Source organism: Hypanus sabinus, chromosome 4 (genome assembly GCF_030144855.1).
Source record: "Hypanus sabinus isolate sHypSab1 chromosome 4, sHypSab1.hap1, whole genome shotgun sequence".
Lineage (NCBI taxonomy): Eukaryota > Metazoa > Chordata > Chondrichthyes > Myliobatiformes > Dasyatidae > Hypanus > Hypanus sabinus.
The window spans coordinates 92,108,363-92,133,640 of NC_082709.1; the positions used below are offsets into that span (position 1 = coordinate 92,108,363).

Here is a 25,278-nt window from a genome sequence, read left to right on the forward strand (position 1 = left end):
CATGTCCATGGGTATATTTAAAGTGGAAGTTGATCATTTCCTGATCGGTCAGGGCATCAAAAGATATGATGAGAAGGCAGGTGGATTTGGGATTAACTATGATGGAGTGCTGGAACAGATTCGAAGGCTGAATGATCTAATTCTGCTACTATGTCTTATGCTCTTATGGAAATGGCATTTGCTTTTGACCTGTTGTGACATTAGACAAATTGGAGCTTCTCTGGCAGGAGTTCATAGGTTTCATCATCAACTTCTCAAAGCGCTTAGGATATAAGTGCTATTGGAGTATAGTCGTTGAGGCCAGTTACCACAATCTACTTGGTGAATCACAGAATGGAATTTTGGACAACTCTTACACTACAAATTAATTGCTTTCTCTTCCACACAGCTTTTGTTTAGGGAGATGTACAATTCTCTTTGGGGAGATAATTAATCATATTTTAGTTGTCAAAGTAACAACTTTATCTTTTCTTGATTATAGCTTGACGTTGCTATTCTTATCTCTTATTTAGTCTAAAACCAAACCACATTTCTCTGGCAGATTTGCTTGTAACAGATAGATGGTTGTGGGCGGATGGTGCTTTTGGCTGAGGTGTTTATTGTTAGGATTGACCAGTGAGTAGGATGAATGTGAATTGCTTTGGTTGGTAGGATTCCTGGCCTTTTACTGTTGCTGGGGTTACAGACAGTGGGAGCACTAATGTACAGCTTTGTTGTTACCAATTAAAATACATGTGTACTTTAAGACGAACCTAATCTGAATCCCAATTGTTGGAATGCACCGATAGGTCTCCTTGAACCAGCCCTAATAGTTGATGGTAAAGAGCAACAACATTTCTGGAGTGTTTTAACACATGCATAGCAAATAAAGTACTTGTCTAATGTAGAATTAGAAAACACAGAAAAACATTCAGGGTTTGAGATAGAAACCATGGAGAGAAACAATAAAATTCAGGAAATCCAATTGGTTTTGAGCAACAAGTTGGAAAGGACCTGTCTAAGAATAACTGAGAGTAACAGTAAACGTTTTAAAACAGTTCCTTTTGCTCCGCCATCAGGATTTCTGAATGGGCAATGAACCAACCCATGAAATTACCTCACTAATTTTGCTCTCTTTTTGCGCTATTTATTTATATACCATTGTAATTTGTAATATTGTTTATGTATTGCACTGTAATGTTGCTTCGAAACAACAAATTTCATGACATATGTTGGTGATATTAAACTTGATTCTAATTCATAACCTAAAGCTATTGCAGTTGACCTGCTTGAAAGATCCTGTGGTGTTCAAGCTTCAGCTGCATTTTATTGGAAGTGCTTGAGGCCCAGTCAGAGTGGTGGTGGGACAGAGAATTAAAACAGAAAGCTCAGGACCACAGTAGTGGATCTGTACAGAGGTGCTAACTAGTGATCATCTGGAGCTATGGAATGGTTACAACACGGAAGGCAGCAATCCTGACCATTGCAGTCCTGTTAGTTTTGTTACTCTCCACTTTCTTCATAACCATGCGTATTTCATTGTATTCAAATACGCAAAAAACTTTTGAAAGTCGAGCTTAAATTATAAACATTTGCTTTATTGTAAATTGAAATGTATGTTGAAATACAGTCAGCCCTCCTTATCCGCGGGTTCCGCATGCGCAGATTCAGCCAACTGCAGATCAGGAAAACCGGAAGTTCTCTCTCCAGCACTCATTGTTTGAGCATGTACATACTTTTTTTTCTTGTCATTATTCCCTAAACAATACAGTATAACAACTATTTACATAGCATTTACTTTGTATTAGGTATTATAAGTAAGTCGGAACAGGTACATCTGGTATGATTTAGCATCAGTTAGTCAAACATTTGCCTTAGTATATAGTATATATTTTACCTTTCTATGCATATAAAACACTTAAGAAATGTATGTATTTCAATAATTAAACCGCTGTGTTGCTTAGTAATAAGGTTGGTTCTCTTTATCCACGGGAGATTGGTTCCAAGACACCCCCCCGCGGATACCAAAAAACGTGGATGCTCAAGTCCCTTATTTAACCTGGCTCAATGTGGTGGTCTTTAGGACCCAGCAGAACCCCGGACTTTATTTAACATGTCTCATTGCGGCAGACATTATGACCCGGCGGCGCAGCTCTGAATCCACGGTGTTTCTGTTCATGAAAATAATCACGATCACAATTGAAAATAAGGTGGAAGTGGAGAAGCGGAAAGAGGTGAAGCACCATCGGTCATTGGAAAAGCATTAGGCTATAGTCGGTCAATGATCGGAACAATTTTAAAGGAGCATGTGAAAGGCCTTGCCCTGATGAAAGCTACAATTGTTACTAAGCAACGCAGTGGTTAAATTATTGAAATACGTATGTTTCTTAAGTGTTTTATATGCATAGAAAGGTAAAATATGTACTACATACTAAGAAAAATGTTTCACTAACTGATGCTAAGTAATACTGGATGTACCTGTTCCGACTTCAAATCCCACTTAAAGACGGACTCAGGAATGGAACTCGTTCATAACCCAGGGACTGCCTGTACTTTTAAGTATTACAAGTAATCTATAATACCTAATACAATGTAAATGCAATGTAAATAGTTGTTATACTGTGTTGTTCAGGGAATAATGACAAGGAAAAATAGTCTGTACATACTCAAACAACGAGTGCTAGAGAGAGAACTTCTGGGTTTTCCCGATCTGCGTTTGGTTGAATCCGTGCATGTGGAATCCGCGGATAAGGAGGGCCGACTGTAATTGTAGCTTTCATTGGTGCAAGGCCTTCACATGATCCATTATTCTCACTTTATCCTTTAAAATTGTTCTGATCATTGACCAACTGTAGCTTTTCCAATGACCAATGGCATTTCACCTCTTACTGATCGTTTTATTATTTCCACTTTATTTTCAATCGTGATCGTTTTCCATCAACGGAACAGAAACACTGCGGGTAGTGGGTCCTGAGCTCCGCCAGGTCCTAAAGTCCACCACACTGAGACTTGAGCATCTGCATTTTTTGGTATCCGTGGGGAGGTGTCCTGGAACCATTCCCCCGTGGTAAGAAGGGCCAACTGTATACAGTGAAATGCGTCGTTTGCATCAAATCAAATCAGTGAGGATTAAGCTGTGCAAGTGACACCATGCTTCCAGCTTCAACATAACATGCCTACAATTTACTAACTCTGATTGGTAGTCCAGGAAACTGGAACACCCTAAGGAAACCCAAACAGTCACAGAGAGAACGTACAACCTCCTTACAGGCAGTGGTGATAATTGAACACCGATTGGCGATCACTGTCATGGTAAACTGATGCACTAATTGCTATGCTACTATGCCACTCATGCTTTAGAGGTTTTAACCAGTCACAATAAAATGAAAAAGTTCAGCATGGGTCTTCTACCAATTATTTTTATAAATATCATAGCAGAAGTTTATGTAGTTAATGTTACAGCCCAATTTCTACTCAGCAAATACTGAAATATCAAGCCTTTTTGTGGCTTCTTCAGTTAATGGGATCCTTAAGATTAAGTAGCCAACTTTTGCACACCTTAATGTCCTATAACAATTTATAACTAGTAAAAGAGTGTGAGCACACTTTTAAATATGTTTCTTCTGTTTTTCAGATCCTTCATTGTGCTGTGGGTATGTATGTACTTCTGATCCTAAAGCATAGGTAACCATTTGATTTTTTTTTTGTTTAATCACCTTTCTCTTGTAATATGTTAATCATGCACAGTGAGCAATTTCTGTCTCACTGTTCTTGTGTATCCTATTGATGTAAAGTTATATATTGAATCTCACCAAACTTTGCCAAGTGGGATCAGTTATATTTTCAATAAACAGCTAATAGTCAGCCCTCCTTATCTGCAAATTCCACACCTGCGAATTCAACCAACCGCAAATTGCGAAAACCCGGATGTACTCTTCCAGCACTTGTTGTTCGAACATGTAAAGACTTCTTTTCTTGTCTTTATTCCCTAAACAATGCAGTATAACTACTATTTTACATAGCATTTACATTGTATTAGCTGTTATAAGTAATTTAGAGATGATTTAAAGTATACGGGAGGATGTGTGTGGGTTATCGTGGATCAGGATAGAAAAAAATCGGAAGTTCTCTTACTAAGTAGGTCGGAACAGGTACATCCGGTATTATTTAGTGTCAGTTAGTCAAAAGTTTGCGTTTGTATATAATATATATTTTACCTTTCTATGCATATAAAACACTTAAGAACGTATGTTTCAGCGCCAGGCTTGGGAAGTTCCAGAGTTCGATCTAGTGACAGACTGCTCCCGAGTGTGCTCTCCACTGTGCCAGGTTGATGTGGAGGATCAAAAACCCAAAAACCAATAATTAAACCACTGTTGTTTAGTATTAATCATAGCTTTCATCGGGGCAGGGCCTTTCACATGCTCCATTAAAATAGTTCCGATCGTTGACCGACTGTAGCCTAACGCTCTTCCAATGACCAATGGTGTTTCACCTCTTTCCAATTGCTTTATTACTTCCACTTTATTTTCAATCGCGATCATGATTATTTTTGTGAACAGAAACACCGCGGATTCAGAGCTACGCCGGGTCCTAATGCCCACCGCTCTGAACATGTTAAATAAAGTCTGGGGTTCCGCTGGGTCCTAAAGACTACCGCATTGATTCAGGTTAAATAAGGGACTTGAGCATCCACAATTTTTGGTATCCGCGGGGAGCGGGGGTCCTCGGAACCAATTCCCCGCAGGTAAGGAGGGCCAACTGTATTCCAGTTTAGTTACTTTAAGTGGATCTGAGGGGGAGGCATTTCACATGGAGGCTGGTGGATATGTGAAGCGAGTTACCAAAGGAAGTGGTAGAGGCAGGTACAAGGTTCAAAAGATTTTGGACAGATAAGTGGATAGGAAATGTTTAGAGGGATAAGGACCCTATGCAGGCAAATAAGACCAGTTCTGTAATAACTTGGTCAGCAAGGACAAGTTGGAGCGAAGGGCCTGTTTCATATACCACAAAGGAATTAAATTTAACTCTTTCCTTACAAAAGTTCTTGCTGCATTTTTTCCCTACAGATGGCATTTCCTTGTCTCTGGTCATATAATTAAAGGTCATTTCTCTTAGTGTTTCTTTTTCTTTTACAGGAATTGTTCCATCCTCTGTGGTCCTAACTGGGTTCCAAGTGATGTCACGTGTATTCTTGACATGGGCGGTTACACACAGTGTGAAACAGGTAGGGGAGTTATGAGGACTAACACCTGCAATTGTATTTAGCTGCCCTTTCATTTATCATGGGGGGATACCACCTGGGAGAGGATTGTTCATTATGCCTAGTTAGAGTGATTACCTTCTCTTGAATCAGAATATAGAAACATAGAAAACCTACTGCACAGTACAGGCCCTTCGGCCCACAAAGCTGTGCCAAACATATCCTTACCTTAGAACTACCTAGGCTTACCCATAGCCCTCTATTTTTCTAAGCTCCGTGTATCCATCCAGGAGTCTCTTAAAAGACCCAATCATTTCCTCCTCCACCACTGCCGCTGGCAGCCCATTCTGCGCACTCTCCACTCTCTGCGTAAAAAAACTTACCCCTGACACTCCTCTGTACCTACTTCTAAGCACCTTAAAACTGTGCCCTCTTATGCTAGCCATTTCAGACCTGGGAAAAGGCCTCTGACTGTCCACACGATCAATGCCTCTCATTATCTTGTACACCTCTATCAGGTCGAATTCACTCAACCTATCCTCATAAAGCATGCTCCCCAATCCAGGCAACATCCTTGTAAATCTCCTCTACACCCTTTCTATGGTTTCCCAAGTCCTTCCTGTAGTGAGGCGACCAGAATTGAGCACAGTACTCCAAGTGGGGTCTGACCAGGGTCCTATTTAGCTGTAAACTCTTAAACTCAATCCCAAGATTGATGAACGCCATCTGTGTAATTTATTAACTTTGTGGCAGCAGTACCACATAGATAATACAGAAAACAATTTGTGTGTGTTTGTGTGCATATATATAAAATAGTCCGATTAAATAAGTAGTGCAAAAACAAATGTAACAAGTAGTGAGTTCGTGTTCATGGGTTCAATGTCCATTCAGAAATCAGATGGCAGAGGGGAAGAAGCTGTTTCTGAATCATTGATTGTGTGCCTTCAGGCTTCTGTACCTCCTTCCTAATGGTAGCAATGAGAAGCAGGCATGTCCTGAGGGTGGTGGGGCTCCTTAATGATGGACGCTGCCATTTTCCTGCACTGCTCTTTGAAGATGTCTTGGATACTGTGGAGGTTAGTGCCCATGATGGAGCTAATTTTACAACTCCACAGCGTACTTCGATCCTGTGCAGTGGCCTTCAGATGGTGACACAGCCAGTCAGTATGTTCTCCCTGGTACTTTTGTAGAAATTTGTGTGATTATAGGTGACATTCCAAATCTCCTCAACTAATTAAATGTAGTCGCTGTCTTGCCTTCTTTATAGCTACATCAGTAAGTTGGGACCATATTGGGTCCTTAGAGGTATTAACACCCAGGAACTGAAATTGCTCACCCTCTCCACTTCTGATCCCTCTACGAAGACTGGTGTGTGTTCCCTCATCTTTCCTTTTCTGAAGTCCATAATCAGCTTTTTAGTCTTACTGACACTGATTGCAAGGTTGTTGCTGCAATACCTCCCAACTAGTTGGTATACCTTGCTGTTTACGCCCTCTCATCTCCACCTGAGATTCTACCAACAATGGTTGTATCATCAGCAAATTTATAGATGGTATTTGAGCTATACCTAGCCACTCAGTCATGGGTATAGAGAGAGTAGAACAACGGGTTAGGCACACAGCCCTGAGATGCGTAAGTGTTGATCGTCAGCAACTTGGGTTTGTTATTTCAATCCGCACAGATTGTGGTCTTCCACTTAGGAAGTTGAGGATCCAGTGCAGCAGGAGGTGGGGAGCTACAGAAGCCCAGGTTCTGTAGCTTTTCGATCAGAACTGTAGGACTGATGGTGTTAAACTCTGAGCTATAGTCAATGAACAGCATCCTGACATAACTATTTGTGTTGTCCAGGTGATCCAAGGCCACGTGGAGAGCCTCTGAGATTGCAAACACTGCAGACCTATTGTGGCAATAAGCAAATTTCAGTGGGTCCAAGTCCTTACTGAGACTGGTATTGATTCTAGCCACAGCCAACCTCTCAAAGCATTTCATCACCGTAGATATGAGTGCTACTGTACAATAGTCATTGAGGCAGCTCACACTGCTCTTCTTGGGCACTGGTATAATTGTTGCCCTTTTGAAGCAGGTGGAAACTTCCAGCTGTGGGATATAATGTGGGAACCCACATTAGGTCTATCCTACCTTGGAATTAAATCGGAGTTAAGTCTGATCCTCTGGCAATGAGCATTCACAATGACCAAGATGGAATTATGCAGACCTGTGGGAGGCCATTTAGCCCTTTAAGCCCAGCTGGCCCTTTGGAAGAGCTCTCTAATTACTCCTAATCCTTCACCAGGCTTTGATCATTGTATCAATTTGTGGTGATAAACTTGCCTTATATGGTACTGGTTAATCAAGGCAGCCACTTATTTGGGACAACTCTTAAAGAACAAAAACTAATCGCGACAACAGCCAGGATTCCTTTTATTTACTTGCGACACTATGCCACTTAATTGGAACTGGAGACTTGCCAAACAGTTCCTAACTAGCGTCAGTCTTGTGTGGCGGCTAGATGCTACACTGCTTAGAGTGATCAGATTTTAAATCGCGGCAGTTGTGTGTTTGTGTTCAAAAGGCAGTGATTTTTGTCACTAATAGTTGGCAAGAAATATGTTGGTGTTTGTCACTAATAGTTGGCAAGTATTCAGGCTTGGAAATTCCAGAAACAGCTGGGAGTGAAAATGAAACTATTTTGCTACTTCACTAAGTTAGGAACTGTGAAGAATTTCAAGGTATCAATAATCATCTTGAATGTTACCTTTGTTCCCCACCAGAAATTGAGCTCTCACCTGTGTCTCCAAGTAGCTGCTTGTGTCTGACAGCAGCCACACCCCAGTACAACAGGCAGGCTAAATCATATGAGGGTAGTCGGTGGATCTTGTACCCCATTGAGATAGTGATATGCCTGTCCAAGCATGTGAAGTCAGCTCCAGTGGATTGGGTGGATGAGATCAACAGTGAGATTTAATGGCCAGGAAGTAGGTTCTGCAACACTCCATAGAGAATGAAGGGCATAAGTTATAGAAGAAGTCATGGTTATCCACTGCAAACAGGGAAGACCCCATTAGTAATGTCTACTCATAGCACTGGGCCTAGATGTCCACGGTTGAGAGAGTGGAACAGCCTCATTGCAACAGCTTTTCCTCTTTAAAAGTTCTCCCACACAGGTTTCCTGTCATTGTCGGGACAACTACCAGTAAGTAGTTTTGGTGGTGTTCTAATTCGTTCTGTATTTCATTTAATTGCATAATTTGTTGATCAGTTAAATTGTAGTTTGTCTTTTTTATACCTTTTTATCAATTTCCATGAAACTCCATCTAATTGGGATAGCCACTAATTGGACCAAAGTGTACTGGTCCCGATGTGTCCCACTTAATCAGAATCCATTGTATTTGGCCTTTGGGCACTAAGGTCTTTTGCAACATCAGACTATAGCCCTCTAACTTAACAGGCACCTTTGAACAAGCTTGATGGAAGCAGTAAGTTCACTAGCTTTGCCGATGAGCAGCTGAAACTGTGGGGAATAAGTTAAGAACCACTTAGTTAAAAATAAATGAAGATTTCCAATACTTGATGGTCATTGCAAAAGCCACATTTATTGCAGTGCCATCCGTTGCATGGACACTTCTCCATTAGAAGGTCATAGGTTTGAGTTTGCACAAAGCACAGGTTGCTCTTCCCACAGTTATTGCTGGTGAGTGCTGCACTGTCACACTGTCCGCCATTTTATTATCCCACATTGCTACTTCTCCAGCATCGTTTTCCAACAGTCTGATATCCACTTTCGCCTCTCTTTTGCACTTTAAGTATCAGAAGAAATTTTTGGTATCCTCTTGAATATTATTGGCTAGCTTACTTTCATATTCCATTTTGACCTTAATGCCCTTTTTATTTGTTTTTTAAAAGCTTCCCAATCTTCTAACTTCCCACTAATTTTTGCTCTATTATATGCCCTCTCTTTGGTTTTTATGTTGACTCTGTCTTCTCTTGTTAGCCACTGTTGTGTCATCTTTCCTTTAGAATTCTTCTTCCTCTTGGGGATGTATATATCCTGTGCCTTCTTAATTGCTTCAAGAAATTCCGTCCATTGCTATATCCCTGCCAGTGTTCTTTTCCAATCAATTCTGGCCAACTCCTCTCTCATGTCCCTGTAATTCCCTTTACTCCATTGTAGTACTGATGCATCTGACTTTAGCTTCTCCTTCTCAGATTTCAGGGTGAATTTGATCATATTATGACACTTGCCCTGAAGGTTTTGTTTACCTTAAGCTCTCTAATCAATTGTGGTTCATTGCACAACACTCAATCCAGAATACCTGATCCTCTAGTAGGCTCAACCACAAACTGTTCTAAAAAGCCATCTTATAGACACTAAAAGTTCCCCCTCCTGTAATTCAGCACCAGTCTGATTTTCCCAATTTACTTCATATTGAAGTCCCCCCTTAGCTATTGTAACATTACTCTTTTAGCATGCATTTTCCATCTCCCGTTGTAATTTGTCAGCCGCATTCTGACTGCTGTTTTGAGTCTGTATACAAAGGGTCTTTTTACCTTTGCAGTTCCTTAGCTCTATCTATAATGATTCACACCTTCCAACCCTATGTCACCTCTTTTAATCATTTGATTTCATTTTTTACCAACACAACAATGCTGCCCCTCAGCCTTCCTGCCTATCCTTTTGATACAAAGTGTATCCTTGGATATTAAGCTCCCAGCTATAATCTTTCAACCATGATTTAGTGATGCCTACAACATCATACCAGCCAATCTACAAACATGCTGCAAATTGATCTACCTTATTCCGTAACTGTGCTGTGTGCATTCAGATATGATACCTTCAGTCTTCCGTTCACCCTTTGCGATTTTGTCCACCTTTTACATTGCAACTCATCCTATTGACTACAATTTTGCACTGTCAACAGCCTCTTCTCATTACAGATTGCCTCTGTTTGTAAATCAGCTACCTCATCTTCAGCACTATTATCTGCCTTTCCTACAAGTTAGGCAGCTGAAGATGCTAGTAAAATAGTGCTCTTCCTTTTGATTCCTTACTTTGGCTGAGGTATTTCCAATACCTGCCTTCACAAACTCTCCACTAATTATTCTCGCACTTAGGTTCCGATCCCCTGCAACTCTAGTTCAAACCTTGCCATGAAACATTAATAAACCATCCCATTCAGATATTAGTCCCCCTCCTGTTCAGGTGTAAACAGTTCCTTCTGAACAGGTCCCATCTTCCCTGGAAGGGAGACCAATGATCCAAAAATTTTATGCCCATCCTCTTTACACCAACTCCTTAGCCATGTATTAAACTGTACAATCTATCTAGTTCTGGCCTCACTAGCATGTGGCATGGGTAGCAGCCCTGAGATCAGAACCCTTGAGGTCCTGTCTTTTAACTTAACACCTAACTCCATGAACTGCCTATGCAGAACCTCGTCACCCATCCTACCCATGTCATCTGTACCTACGTGGACCACAACTTCTAGCTGTTCACCCTCCCACTTAAGAATGCTGAAGACTCAATCCGAGATATCCCAGACCCTGGTATCTGGGAAGCAAGATACCATCTAGGAATCTCTTTCTCGTCCACAGAGCCTTCTGTGCATTTCCTAACTAACGAATCCCCTATCACCACAGTGTGCCTCTTCTTCTCCCCACCCCACTTCCATTCTGAGTTTGAGAGGCAGACTCAGTGCTAGAGAACCAACCACTGTGGCTCTCCTCTTAAGGTCTTTTACTCTCCCCCCCCCACCCCCCACACACACACACACACACACAAAATAGCCTTCGAAGTAATATACCTGTTCTTGAGGGGGATGGCCACAGGGGTATTCTGCACTGGCTCCTTAACCCTTTTTTGCTTCTGACTCTCACCCAATTTCCTGTATCCTGCACCTTGGGTGTAACTACCTCTCTATACGTCCTTTCTATCACTCATTCGGCCTCTCGAATAATGTGGAGTTCATCCATTTCCAGCACCAACTCCTTAATATGGTTTGATAGAAGCTGCAGCTGGATGTACTTCTCAAAGTTGTAGTCATAAGGGACACTAGAGGTCTCCCTGCCTCCCACATCCTGCAACAGGAGCATTTCACTATCCCGCCTGTCATCCCTACTGTCCTAGCTGAGCAGATATAAAGAGAACAAAAAAACTTGAGCTTTTCTTTCCTTTGCTTTCTCTGAGTGAAGCCTTGAATACCTGGATGTTTTACAGTCCACAGTAAGATAAATTGTACACACGCAGGAAATTCAGTACTGTAGCTACTCTCCCTAGCATTGGACGTCCTGATCAGCAGCTACAGAAAATGTTTGATGGAGGTTATTGCTGCTGAAGGAAGTTCTACCAGTTACTAAATACAAGGGTTCACATACTTTTTCCATCCTGGACTGTGAATGATTAAACAATGTATTCAATAAAGAACTGAAAAGTACAATTGTTTATGTGCTATTAGTTTAGGCAGATTGTGTTTGTCTATTATTGATGATTAGATGATGTTCAGACCACATTTTGAGTAATTATTGCAGAAAACCAGGTAGTTGAAAGGGTTCACAAACTTTTTCTTGCAACTGTATATCAATCTGTAATATATCCAGATAAGATGCTTTCTATGTTGCCTGGATTAAAAATTGGTAAGAGGCAATGTGTTCATGCCAAATTTCTTTAGCCTCCTGAGGAAGTAGTGGTGCTGTTAAGCTTTACACTTGGATTTACAAATGAATTGAAACCCCTTCGCAGGAGATATTTTTACTTTAATCACTCCTATTCATATTCCCCAGGTGCAGAGTGAGGACAGTGTGCTTCTGTTTATTGCTGCCTGGACACTTACGGAGATTGTGCGTTATTCCTTTTACACTTTCAACCTGCTGAACCATCTGCCCTACCCCATCAAGTGGGCCAGGTAACAACTTCCCAAAGACCCAAATACAAAGTCAAGCTGGGTTAGAGATATACTCTTGCACAAAGTGCTGGAGGATCTCAGCAAGACCGATATCTATAGAGAGGAATAAACGGTTGCTGTTTCGGATTCTGTTGAAGGGTTTCGGTTCAAAATGCCGACTATTTACCCCTCTCCGTAGATGCTGCCTGAGCTGCCGGGTTCCTCCAGCATTCTGTGCTTGTTGCTCAAGATTGCCAGTATCTACAGAACCTCTTGTGTTTATTAAAGCTGTGCTCCATAGTTGTCCTTTATGTTCAATGCCGTATGTTTTTGTTTGGGTTGAGGTATTCCTTGTTGAAAATTCTGCACGAAAAATGCAGGGACTTCTCAGCAAATCAGAGAGCATCCATATAGAGTTTGGTTCGGATCAATAACCTTATATCAGGAGCTGCGTTTGTGTGAGGTTTGGCACTTTGTATCGGTAAGAAGGGGAGAGCTTACCTGGTAGTGTATCAACCTGAGACATTAATTTTACATTTCTTTCCAAAAATTCCGTGCCCTTCTGATTGTTTCCAGTACTTTCTGGGTTTTTTTTTGTTCTAATAGATGGAGTATTTTGCTTTTAGACAGGATAGATACCAGACTGCGTAAATGCAAACAGACTTTATCCAGTGATGTTGGTTGAGACTAGAACTAGAAGTCATGGGTTAAGGGTGAAAGGTGAAATATTTAAGAGGAACACGATGGGGGGGGTGCAAATGTAGAATGAGCTTCCAGTGATAATGGTGGATGCAGGTTCAATTTCAACTTGTAAGAGAAATTTGAATGGGTACATGGTTGGAAGAGGTGTGGTCTGGGTGTAAGTCAAAGGGACTAAGCAAAATAATAGTTTGGCACTGACTAGTTAAGCTGAAGGGCTTGTTTCTGTGCTATAATGTTCTGTGACTCTCTTTGCTAACCAAATACTTTTTTGACATTTTAATGACAAAGATTTGCAAATATGAGCAAATGTGGTGATGCCTGTTAGGAGGTAATTTGGTTAATTAGGTTGTAAAAAAAAATTGCTGCTTCATCTGGCAGTAAAGATCATTGTTATTTATCTTTTTATTTTGAGTGGGTTTTAAAGAATCAAGCGGCAGATCTGCTTGTTGCATGCTAACAAAATTTTTGTGCATGTCACCCATGAACTAGCAAGATATTAGTAGGTATGTGTGATGGAGGAAATGAGGAGGGAGGATGTGAAGGGGTGCTGGACACTTCAAGTGAGGGAGAAAGTATGTAACTAAAAGGACAAATTCCGCTGATCATTGTCAGGGACATTTTATAGAAATAAGCAACAAACTGCAGACTGCGGTGTTGAAGCTCATTGACAGTCCTGATTCATCCTGAGAGCATTGTCGAGTTGTAAACAATGGATAACCAGGAGTTCAGGCGATGAGTGCACCATTCTCAGTTATAGTCAGCTTTAGAGTTAAACTAGCTGATACACACATCGTTGCTCTGGTTCTATGCTGGTAATCATTCACATTTGTGTTTATTTTCATACAATTGGGTTTTTTAGCAATCCTTGTAAATTAAATAAAATCTTTATTATTTAGAATCTGAATTATAATTATTTGGGGGTTAAAATTAAGCAATTTGTTATCAATTGCAAAATAAAAATGTAGAAAAAAATTGCACACTATAGTTTTCTTGGGAAATTATACAGTATATCACTTTACAATATGTAACTTTACTTGATTTTGAAGTACTTCAAAGTACACTATATTTCTTGATTTAAGTTCTGTGTGAAAATGTGTAAACTATTTGTATGCATCTCTGAAGCAACTGCCAAGGGAAAAGCATTGAGTTCCTAGATTAAGCCCAGCAACTCCTTGTGCTCATATCAAAGCTGTTTTACAAGGGACTGAAGTCGCTTGATTGATAAGGTTGATCAGATGGTTTTTGAGGGATAAAGACATTTTCCCAACAACATTGCCAGCCACTGTAGCCACCAAAGTTCAAAGTGAAATTATTATCAAAGTGCATGTATATGTAACCCCCTGGGTCGCCTCAGGCTGGCTCAGCTCGTTTCGTCTAGGGGGAGCAGCATTCGGCCCCGCCAAACTGGGTAATCAGCTGGTGTGGATGCTGTGTGATGTCCCCGCATCGCCCAAAAACAGACAGTACACCATATGCGATTAAATGAGTACAATTTATAAAGGTTACTATAACTAAGTGATTAATAACGATACAGTATATATGAAGAAAAAAATAAAAGGCGCCAAACTTATCAAAGTCCAAACCACTTCGTGCACAACCATTGGAGCTCAATTACTGAAGTCTTCTGGCCACCATTAGATCCCCTCCGAACTCCTCGACTCGCAGCTCAGGACCCTCCGAACTCCTCAACTCACAGCTCAGGACCCTCAGAGTGATCAACCAAGCACATCTAGCTTCATCCCCCCTCCTTGGAGAACCTCCCGGCCTTGGACCCCCGCTTGGGGTCCGATCCTCGCCCAACTTACAGCATTGCGTCCTCTCTCTCGACCCCCTCGCGTCGATCTGCCCAAAAGCCCGTCAACAAAAGCTTACAGACTCAGAAGAAAGAACATTAATCCCCATTTGGTTTACAAAGGAATACCATTCTCGTTATCAGTAAATTAGCATTCCTGCTAGTTAACAAAAAGAAGAAACCCTTTCCCAACAGTAACAAAGAAAAAAGAAGAAACCCCCTTTACATATGTAACACCTTGGTTAATATTTTTACTGCTGTGTTGTAGGTATTTTAGCAGTTCTGTAAAGCAGTCTATTCTGCTTTCAGCTTTTTTGGGTTTTAGCTGAGATAAGAGGCTTGTTGTTCAACTTAGGAATGTTGTGTCAGCTAATCAGGATGGTAGAGTTGGGAAAAGGTTCTAGAGAACTCTGGGCGGAGAGGTCTTTGTTGGTGGGACCTGGTAGTAGACAGGAGGGAAGATGGTGGAGGATTCCATTCCTATTGCACAAGGTGCTTTGTGCAGATGAATGGCTTCGAGGAGGAAGGACCAGTACTTCCATGTAAGAGCCTGTTTGTTCAAGATGGATTATGAGCAACATTTGGAATCTGGTGTGTGCTTTCATGTAGTCTGGGGATCTAGTTCATGAGGTACAGACAAGTTAATACACATGTGACTGTTTAAGTATAATGGGCCCTTTTTGCTTTTTTCTTTCCTTTAGTAACTGCTTAAGTTAACATTCTTAAATATACTTCTTTATAAGTGTATCCAGTGTATGATCTGTTATTTCTTGCCGACTGTAAATCACAAAGCATTCACACAAACTGGGGTTTGGGTGGGTGAGACAGCCCAACCTCTCAGATTTGGCGGGACCAAAGTCATACGCCCTAGACAAAAGAAGCCTGAGAAAGATGGGTTTCTCGCCGTGTAATTCAGTAGCTGTTAGCCATCATCCTTGATTGAATTCATTGAATGCTGTGTGACTGCCCTCAGAATTAAGTGGATCTGTGTTTAAGCCTGTGTTAAACTATTGTCTAGAAAAGTGATTAAGGTACATGGTTATGGATGCCGCAGAGCTTAAGCACTGGTGTGATTCAAAGAGATTGCCCGTAACTAACGCTTGTCTTCTGAATGGGGTGGATATCCACAGCCCAAATGAATTGTTGGTTAGGGTTTGAAGTACTGTTGGAGCATTAGGGGAAAGTATGATCGTGGAATGGCAATCTGACCAAACGGAGGGGAAAGGTGTTGTGTTAGTTCAGACTAGCACTGAAGTGACAGCAGTAGATCTGCCTGGTACCATTGGAGAGGCAGAGCCATGGACCATCCATACTTTCAGAGAGGAGGGGAATGTAGACAAGGGTGCTGAATTGAAAGTCAAGTTTCCCGTAGCTGAAGGCGGAGACTTTAACAAAAAGTTGTTTCTGTGGAGTGAGGGGGAAATGTCTAATGTGATAGGTCTACTGAGTCCTTCAATGGTTGATTTAAATTCTGAGCTTGTCATCACTGATTGATAAATGCAGAAGTATATCTGTGGAGAGCCAAAGTTAATGTAGGCTGGGACTGTTCTCTGGGGAAGAATAATATGAGGCTTGAGCTGAGCAGACATCTCAGTTAATGGATGAGTGGATAATATGCTCAGATAATATGAAAAAACAGAGACTGGTAGAGAGTTTAAATGGGTTTGATGGTTGATTTAGTGAGGTTCCTCAAGGCAGAAAATCCATTAGCCACATCAGCTAATTATCTGCAAGCTCTGGAAGATGCTTTTGGCACTGCTGGAAGTGTAGCTGATCTTAGGATGACGTTTAGGTACACCTTCCGGGAGGAAAGAGAAGTTGTCTTATCTATACTTTCAGGTTGGAGAAGTTGCTGCACTGTCTGTGCCACAAAGGAGGTATTCAGCTGTCTGAGACAAATTGAGGATGGAGCAAGTTGTGAAGGGTGCACTGTCACATGGCGTGATTATATATTCGAATGACTCACAAGATGCGCCCGCCTCCATCTTTTACCGAGTTACTCAGAGAAGTTTGTTATGCCTGCAGCCCCCTCCTTTGTGAGAATCGCAAGATCACTGTTGGGTTGGGTCAGGGGACCCAGAAAATGAGAGAGAGACGTGCGGAATGTCTCGTTTCCCCGGCTATATAAAGCTACGGGACATGGCCATTGTCTCCGGAAGGCGAATTTGTGGATTGAAGACTGTACAACGTGGAAGCCCTCAGGCAAAGTGGGCTGGTTGAGGGAGGGATTGCATCACCCCCAACCTGATTGACATCTGCGACCCGGTGAGTCAGGATAAAAGAGGGTCTGTGGGAACAGCCCCTCAGACGCACCAGAAGAAACGCTAGCACTCCCATAATAGCGGGAAGCCATTTGAAGGAGGCCACGTGCGTTCAGTTCCGTTGCCTGGGACTGGTGGCTGGTACAACGGAAACGGCTTTTAGCTAACAACGGGGAAACCAACTCCCCTGACTCAAAGGATTGGCATCATAAAAGACCTGGGCAAGTTTAACCCGTCTCTCTCTTAAACCCAAACGCTGCAGCTTGAACGAACTAACAGTGACTTTTATATTTCCATCTGACAATACATTATCCCCTAGACAACGATAGAGAAATTTCTTATTGATTGTTATTATACCGGCGCTTTTAGATTTAGTATTGATGACGTATATTATCTGTATGTTTGCATTAATCTTATTTTTGTGCCCCTTTATCAATAAATACTTTTAAAAATAGTACCATCAGACTTCAACGGACCTCTCTATCTTTGCTGGTAAGTGACCCAGTTACGGGGGTTCGTAACAAGTTAGAGAGGAGGAATATGCAATGGAGGAGTGGGAATTCTTCGTCAGCAGAGCACAGTACTCAGTAGTAGCTGCTGTTGCAGAAGCAGCCCCTGATATCCACAGGTGGCGGTTTTACAGAGTTTCACGTAAGATTTCAGACCTGAGATATCCTGGTCGATATTGGCGGATGCTGTCACCAAGCGTGACAAAGTTGATAGGGAGCCGGACCCACAGATGACACATACTAAGCAGAGAGCTGCTGCTGAATGGGGTCCCTTGAAGTGACCAGTATTTTCTGTGAAGAAGACGGACATTTCATGGAGGAGTTATGTAGGACAGGAAAATCTTTGGAAGTAAATCAGCAGTTAATCAAACAGAGGAAAAGAGGTAAAACTACGGAGGGACATGGTAAAGGAATGGGCTGATGCTTCAGAGAAGATACGTTCCTATCGGTGTATCAAGTACGAAATACTATTCCTGAAGGTTTAGTAGGACCGGGTTCTGATGTATCCATACGGATTGAAGGTGTTTATGTTAGAGCCGTACTTGACTCAGGTTCTCAAGTTACTTTGTTTTATAGATCCTCTTACAACTGGTATTTGACGCATTTACCATTGACGCCACTCAGTGCCCTTGAGAATCAGGCTTAGTACTGATGAGTACCCATACAAAGGTATGGGTACCCAATTTCCCTCAGGATCAATAAAGTATGTCTGTCTGTCTGTTACTTGCTGTTGAAGTTGGGGTTTTCAGAAGCAGATGTTGGAGTAACTGAGACTATTGACACACCAGTTGAAAAGGATGGAGCTTCCATTCTTGTGAGAACAAATACTGCTGTAGTGAGAAGGTTTCTGCGAGCATGCAAGGAGAGGAATGGAGAGAACTTTTTGGAACAACTTGTCCATTCACCCTGTGGTCGCAGCTGCTTTTGAGGAGGCGCAAGTTCCTCCTAAGCAGGATGATAAGCAGAAAGGAGGAACTGTGTGATACACCCAGGCTCAACCTGTTGTGTTACGTCCTGGAGGAGTAGCTAGAGTGACCAGAACTCCAGAATTTGCTGGAATGTCAGAGGAATGGAAAAGAAGCTTAACCGAGAGGATGTTGGGACATGAAGATGCGTTTTCTACTGATGAGGCTGGTGTTGGTTACTCCACACTATTGGAACGACGAAGGACCCCCTTTCTGAGAGGGGTTTCACCAGTTAGTACCAGTGGAGGATGTTTGGCTGCACCGGCCTAAACTGACGGAAGTTAAATTCGGTCATGGAGCAGGGGGACCTGAGCCTCTGGAAGACATGAATGATAGACAGGGAGTGGCACCCTCTAGTAGACAGGAAGGGAAACAAGGGGTGGTTGAAGATGAAATAAGGAGGTTTTGAAGAGTCAGGAAGCCCCAGGTAGGCTGGCCTATGATGCACCAGGAGAACAGAATGTTGCATCTATCCCCCTAGTGAGATATGTCACTACCATTCACAAATGGTTTGGAGATCCGGACATCAGTGATAAGTTTCAAAGTTGTGAGGACATAACTATTTTTGGTGGGGGCAGAGTATAATGACCTGGTTAAGATTTTTACTGCTGTGCTGTAGGCATTTAATTTTAGCAGTTCTGTAGGAGCAGTCTGTTCTGCTTTCAGCTTGTTTGGGTTTGAGTTGAGATAAGAAACTTTGTTGTAAAACTTAGGAATGTTGTGTCAGTCAATCAGGATGGTAGAGTTGGGAGAAGGTTCTAGAGGAATGCTTGGCAGGAGCTGGGAGAAGATGGGAGGGAAGATAGTGGAGGACATTGTCCCTGTTGCATAAGGTGCTTTGGGCAGATGAATGGCTTTGAGGAGAAAGGGCCAGTACTTCTGTGAGAGAAGCCTTTTGTTCAAGATGGATTTTGAGCAACCTTCTTGGTATGTGCTTTCAAGCAGACTGAGGATCCAGCGTATGAGTTACAGACAAGTCCAAGATTGGAGCTCCACCATTCACATATGACTGTTTAAGTATAATGGGCCCTTTTTGTTTTTTTTTTCTTTAGTAACTGCTTAAGTTAATATTCTTAAATGTACTTCTGATTAATTGTATGCAGTGTACAATCTGTTATTTCTTGCTAACAGGCAATTGCCGGGGGCAGTAAATCACACAGAATTCACACACAGTGGGGTTTGGGTGGTTGAGACATCCCAACCTCACGAATTTGACAGGACCTAAGTCTGAGAAAGGTGGGTTTCTCACCGTGGAATCCAGAGGGTGTTAGAGAGGGGCTGACAAGCCTCATTTTCAGAGATGCCCAGTAAAAAGGGAGTTTATATATGTCACTGTATATAACCCTGAGATTCAGTTTTTTGGTCGTAGTCAATAAATCTATCTAATAGATGACCGCCATTACATGTAGTAATTTTTGAACAGGCAATCAGGTGCTGTTGTGTATCATTGGTGGATCCACACTCCTGCACAGCATGCTTGGAGCTCTTTTTGGTTCAAGATTATGTAATGCACACCAGGTGGTGACAGATAAAAATTCAAGAGGTACAGGCTCATTAAATATGTCGTACTGCTTGTAGGATTTATAATGTACAGGTTGTCTGGGAAGGTTCAAGAAAAGGTCTTTGTCTTGCACTGTCAATTTTTTTTTGTTGTTGCTAAAATTAGTTTTTCACATGGCCATTAGTATTTGAAATAGTGTTGAGTGACATTTGGGAAAACCAGGGCAATGAATTCCATAAATTAACCATCCTCAGGCTAAAGAAATTCCTCCTCATCTCTGTTCTTAGACTAATCAAGAATGTATCAAACACTTTAAATGTACCAGTGACTTGGCTTCCATAGTCATCTGTGGCAATTCTACCTCTGTCTTAGGATCTTAAGTCACCCAGATTTTAATTGGAATTATTCCTGCTGAGTACTTGTGTTTAATTTTCTCATTTCCCGATTTTAGTAAACTGAAAACAAATGCTCACTGATGGTTTGCCTGTAAAATGAACTGGGATATTGCTTTTCAAGTGTAATCATTTAACATTGCCCCGAATTTATGAGGCTTCAATATAGGCTTTCGAGTAATACCTTGAGCAATTACTGGTAGTATTTGATGAAAATCGGGGGTTAGCACTTAAGTGACACCACCCATTAATTTATTATTGTCTCAAAGACTTTGTAGAGTTTGATCTAATGCTTCAAAGGCTGCTTTTGAGTCATTATACATTCATCCTGGACAATAATTTTACATTCTTTTAGAACTTTTTCCTTTGCAGTTGGGGCCTTACATTTGTCACATTCAAATGCACTAAAGCCAAATGTACTTTGTGGCCAAGTTTGCAGACAATGCCAAGAGAGGTGCAGGAGCAGTTGGTGCTGCGGAAGCAGGGAATCTGCAGAAGAACTTAGAAAAGTTTAGGAGAATGGGCAAACAAGTGGCAGATGTAAGAAAGTGTATGGTTGTGCAATTCGGTAGAAAGGATAAAGGTGTAGACTATTTTCTATATAGGGAGCAAATTCAGAAATCAAAGGAACGAAGGGTCTTGGGAGTCCTTGTGCAGGATTCTCTGAAGGTTTAACTTGCAATTTCAGTCAGTAATAAGGAAGGCAAACACAGTGCAAGCATTCATTCAAGCGAGGATATAATGCTGACACTTTATAAAGCATTGATCAGACTGTACTAAGCATTTTGTGAACAGTTTTGGGCCCATTATCTAGAAAAGGATTGACTAGCATTGCAGAGCGTTCAGAGGCGGTTCACAAGAATGATTCCAGGAATGAAAGGGTTAATGTATGATAAACATCTGATGGTTATAGAAGCATAGAAAACCCACAGCAGAATACAGGCCCTTCGGCCCACAAAGCTGTGGTGAACATGTCCTTACCTTAGAACTACCTAGGCTTACCCTCTGTTATTCTGAACTCCATGTATCCATCCAGGAGTCTCTTAAAAGACCCTATCGTTTCCACCTCTACCACCGCCGCCAGTACCCCATTCCATGCACACACCACTCTCTGCATAATAAAAAAAACACCCCTGACATCTCCTCTGTACCTACTTCCAAGCACTTTAAAACTATGCCCTCTCGTGCTTGCCGTTTCAGCCCTAGGAAAAAACTTCTGACTATCCACACGATCAATGCCTCTTATCAGCTTATACACCTCTATCAGGTTACCTCTCATTCTCCGTCGCTTCAAGGAGAAAAGGCTGAGTTCACTCAACCTATCCCCATAAGGCGTGCTCCCCAATCCAGGCAACATCCTTGTAAATTTCCTCTGCACCCTTTCTACAGTTTCCACATCCTTCCTGTAATGGCGACCAGAATTGAGCGCAGTACTCCAAGTGGGGTCTGACCGGGGTCCTATATAGCTACAACATTACCTCTCGGCTCTTAAACTCAATCCCACGATTGATGAAGGCCAATGCACCATGTGCCTTCTTAATCACAGAGTCAACCTGCGTAGCAGCTTTGAGTGTCCTATGGACTCGGACCCCAAGATCCCTCTGATCCTCCACACTGCCAAGAGTCTTGCCATTAATGTTATATTCTGCCATCATATTTGACCTACCATAATGAACCACCTCACACTTATCTGGGTTGAACTCCATCTGCCACTTCTCAGCCCAGTTTTGCATCCTATCAATGTCCTGCTGTAACCTCTGATAGCCCTCCACATTGTCCAAAACACCCCCAACCTTTTGTGTCATCAGCAAATTTTCTAACCCATTCCTCCACTTCCTCATCCAGGTCATTTATAAAAATCACGAAGAGTAGGGGTCCCAGACAAATCCCTGAGACACACCACTCATTTCCCAATACCAGATCAAGTACAGCCTCTCCTCTTGTTGGCTTATTTATATATTGTGTCAAGAAACCTTCCTGAACACACCTAACAAACTCCACCGCATCTAAAACTCTCACTTAATATTTGAGAAATTAAAATCTCCCACCACAACTCCTTTTCAGAATCTGTCTCCCTATCTGCTCCTCGATATCCCTGTTACTATTGGGTGGTCTGTAAAAAAAAAACAACACACACACACACCCAGTAGAGTTATTGACTCCTTTTATATTTCTAACTTCCACCCACAGAGACTCTGTAGACAACCCCTCCATGACTTCCTCCTTTTTTGCAGCCATGACACTTTCTCTGATCAACAGTGTCAACAGTGTCTCTGGTTTTGGGCCTATAGTTGCTGGAGTTTAGAAGGAGGAGGATATCTCGTTAAGCCTATCGAATATTGAAAGAACCAGATAGAGTGGATGTGGAGAGGTTGTTTTTGGGAGCATTGGACCAGAGGGCAACACCTCAGAATACAAGGATGTAATTTAAGAATGGAGTTGAGGATGAATTTCTTTAGCCAGAGGATGGTTAATCTATGGAATTTGTTACTGCAAACAGTTGTGGAGGCCAAGTCATTGAGTGTATTTAAAGTGGAGGTTGATAAGTTCTTGATTAGTAAGGGTGTCAAAGGTTACAGGGAGAAGACATGAAAATGGGGTTGAGAGGAATAGCAAATCAGCTATGATGAAATGGGAGAGCAGAGTCAATGGGGCAAATAACCCAAGTTGTTCCTATGTCTACCCCACCCAGGCAAAAGTGTTGAATAAACACGTTAATTTCTTCGAGCTTTAGCCAAAAGTAGATTAATAAAGAAAGTTTTATTTTCCCTTCCCATGGGAAGCATGCAAAAATAAGCCAGGCAGTATCTATGGAAGGGAATAAACAGTTGACATTTTAAGACAAGACCCTTCATCAGAACTAGAAAGGAGGGGGGGCAGAAGCCAGTATAGCATCATCTATTGTATACGGTGCTCCCGATGTAGATTGGAGGAAAGTGTCAAGCACCTTTGATCCATCTACCATAAAAGGCAGGATCTCTTGGTGACTGTCCATTTCAGTTCAACTTGCCATTCCCATTTTGACATGTCTCTACTGCCATAATGAGACCAAACTCAGGTTGGAGGAGCACACCTCATATTCCTTCTGGGTACTCTCTAACCTTGATAGCTTGAACACTGATTTTTCTAACTTCTGGTAATTTTGCCTCCCTCCCTCCTTCTCTCTTTTTCCATCCCCAGTTCTGGTTCCCCTCTCATCCTTTCTCTTCTCCTCACTTGCCTATCACCTCCCTCTGGTTTACCCCCTTTACCTCTTCCACCTATCCCTTGTCAGCTTTGCACATCGTCCACTCCTCCCCTCCTACCTGATCTCATGTGTCACCTGTCAACTTACACTTCTTTCCCTTCTCCCACTTTTTTATGCTAACTTCTACCCCTTTCCCAGTTCCAGTGAAGAGTCTCAGCCCAAAATATTGACTATTCCCCTCCATAGATGCTGCCTAACATGCTGAGTTCCTCCTGCATTATGTCTAAAATTGCTCATGTAAAATCATAGCTGGTCTCCCATGGAAACTCAGTGCACAATTTTTTGATTCTTCTTGTGATTCAGGAGGACCAAAAGCAATCAGGTCCACTCAGATATTTAGTGCAGTGGATTCTGATTAATTTGGACAAATTGAGACCAGTACATTTTGGCGTGGTTAAGTGGCCGAAGTTTCATGGAAATGGTTAAAGAGGTACAGGTGGCCCGTTTTATCGAACATTTGCTTTACGACAACTCACTGTTACGAAAGACCTACGTTAGTACCTGTTTTCGCTAACCAAAGAGGATTTTTGCTTTTATGAAAAAAAGACACCCACTTTATACGTGTGTTACCCCGAGAAAGACTACCATGACCGTGAAGCCTTGTGCGGGCAGTTGTGCATGCATGCATGTATGTGTGTAGGCATGTACATGTGCTTGCGTGTACGTGCTGATTTTTTTTTCTCCACATCAATTTTGGCTCGCTGTCTTCCAGATTTTGATAACTGAAACTACACCATACATACAATATTTCTATTTTATATAGGCTGTGTATTTACCATATCATTCCTGCTTTTATTATATGTTCATGTTATTTTAGGTTTTATGTGTTACTTGGTATGATTTGGTAGGTTATTTTTTGGATCTGAGAATGCTCAAAATTTTTTCCCATATAAATTAATGGTAATTGCTTCTTCACTTTACGATATTTCGGCTTACAAACAGTTTCATAGGAACACTCTACCTTCAGATAGTGGGGGAAAGCTGTATAAAAATGGCAAACTGCCATTTGAGTAACAAATTATGTGTTTCAATGCAATACAGAACAAATTAGAACAGTACTTACACTTTTCTGTACTATAAAGCTGTGTTCTTTCCTAATAGTCATCATTGGAGAAATTCATCAGTATGCACTGCCATGTTCTTTTGATTGTCTATAAATGAACAAAATCAGTGCAGACACCCAGTGCAGATAATGAACTGTCTCCATACAAAACAAATGCATCCTCCAAATCTTTATATTCATTGTAACGTTCAAGATGATTGTCGATGCCTTTACATTCTTAGTGATTCATAACTTGAAGTAGTGAAATCGTTTCATTTTCACTCTCAGCGTTTCTGATATCTGGTATCTCCCAGCCTCAATGATTGAAACCACAGTGAGCAAAACAGTTCTGAATTGTCTTACTGCTGAATCACTGCTTTTTGACACAAACACATGCAACTGACTCTACTTAAAAACTCTTTACTCTAAGCATGATGTAGTATTGTAATAGCTACACAAGTGCATGTGACTGACGCTGGTTAGAAACTGGTCAACACAGTCTCCTGTCCCAATTAAGTGGCATAGTGTCCCAAATAAACAAACAAACAAAGAGAATCACAGCTATTTTCTCAGTTATTTTCTTGATTAGTGTCTGTTCTTTAAGAGTTGTCCCAAATAAGCGGCTGCCTCGATTAACCAATAGTCCAATAAACTGAAATCCACTGAACCTCAAAAACAGATCTGAAACAAATCTCATCAATTCTCAGTTGTGAAAGTTAGGCCCTTAGGCCCTTCTTGGGCTATGAATGACATCTTATCATGGTTTTAGAAAAATTAGGACTGTAGAGTATATATCCTTAGTTATAA

General features: G+C 41.6%; 1 protein-coding gene across 3 annotated transcripts in view; it reads left to right on the forward strand.

Annotated features, from left to right (window-relative positions):
- Positions 1-25,278, forward strand: part of hacd2 (3-hydroxyacyl-CoA dehydratase 2) — a 71,879-nt gene that overhangs the window by 27,064 nt on the left and 19,537 nt on the right. For all 3 annotated transcript variants that reach the window (XM_059967662.1, XM_059967663.1, XM_059967664.1), the window contains exons 3-5: positions 3,614-3,632; positions 5,118-5,206; positions 11,960-12,081. In XM_059967662.1, coding sequence (XP_059823645.1) covers positions 3,614-3,632; positions 5,118-5,206; positions 11,960-12,081 — 230 coding nt within the window. The remainder of the gene's footprint in view (positions 1-3,613; positions 3,633-5,117; positions 5,207-11,959; positions 12,082-25,278) is intronic.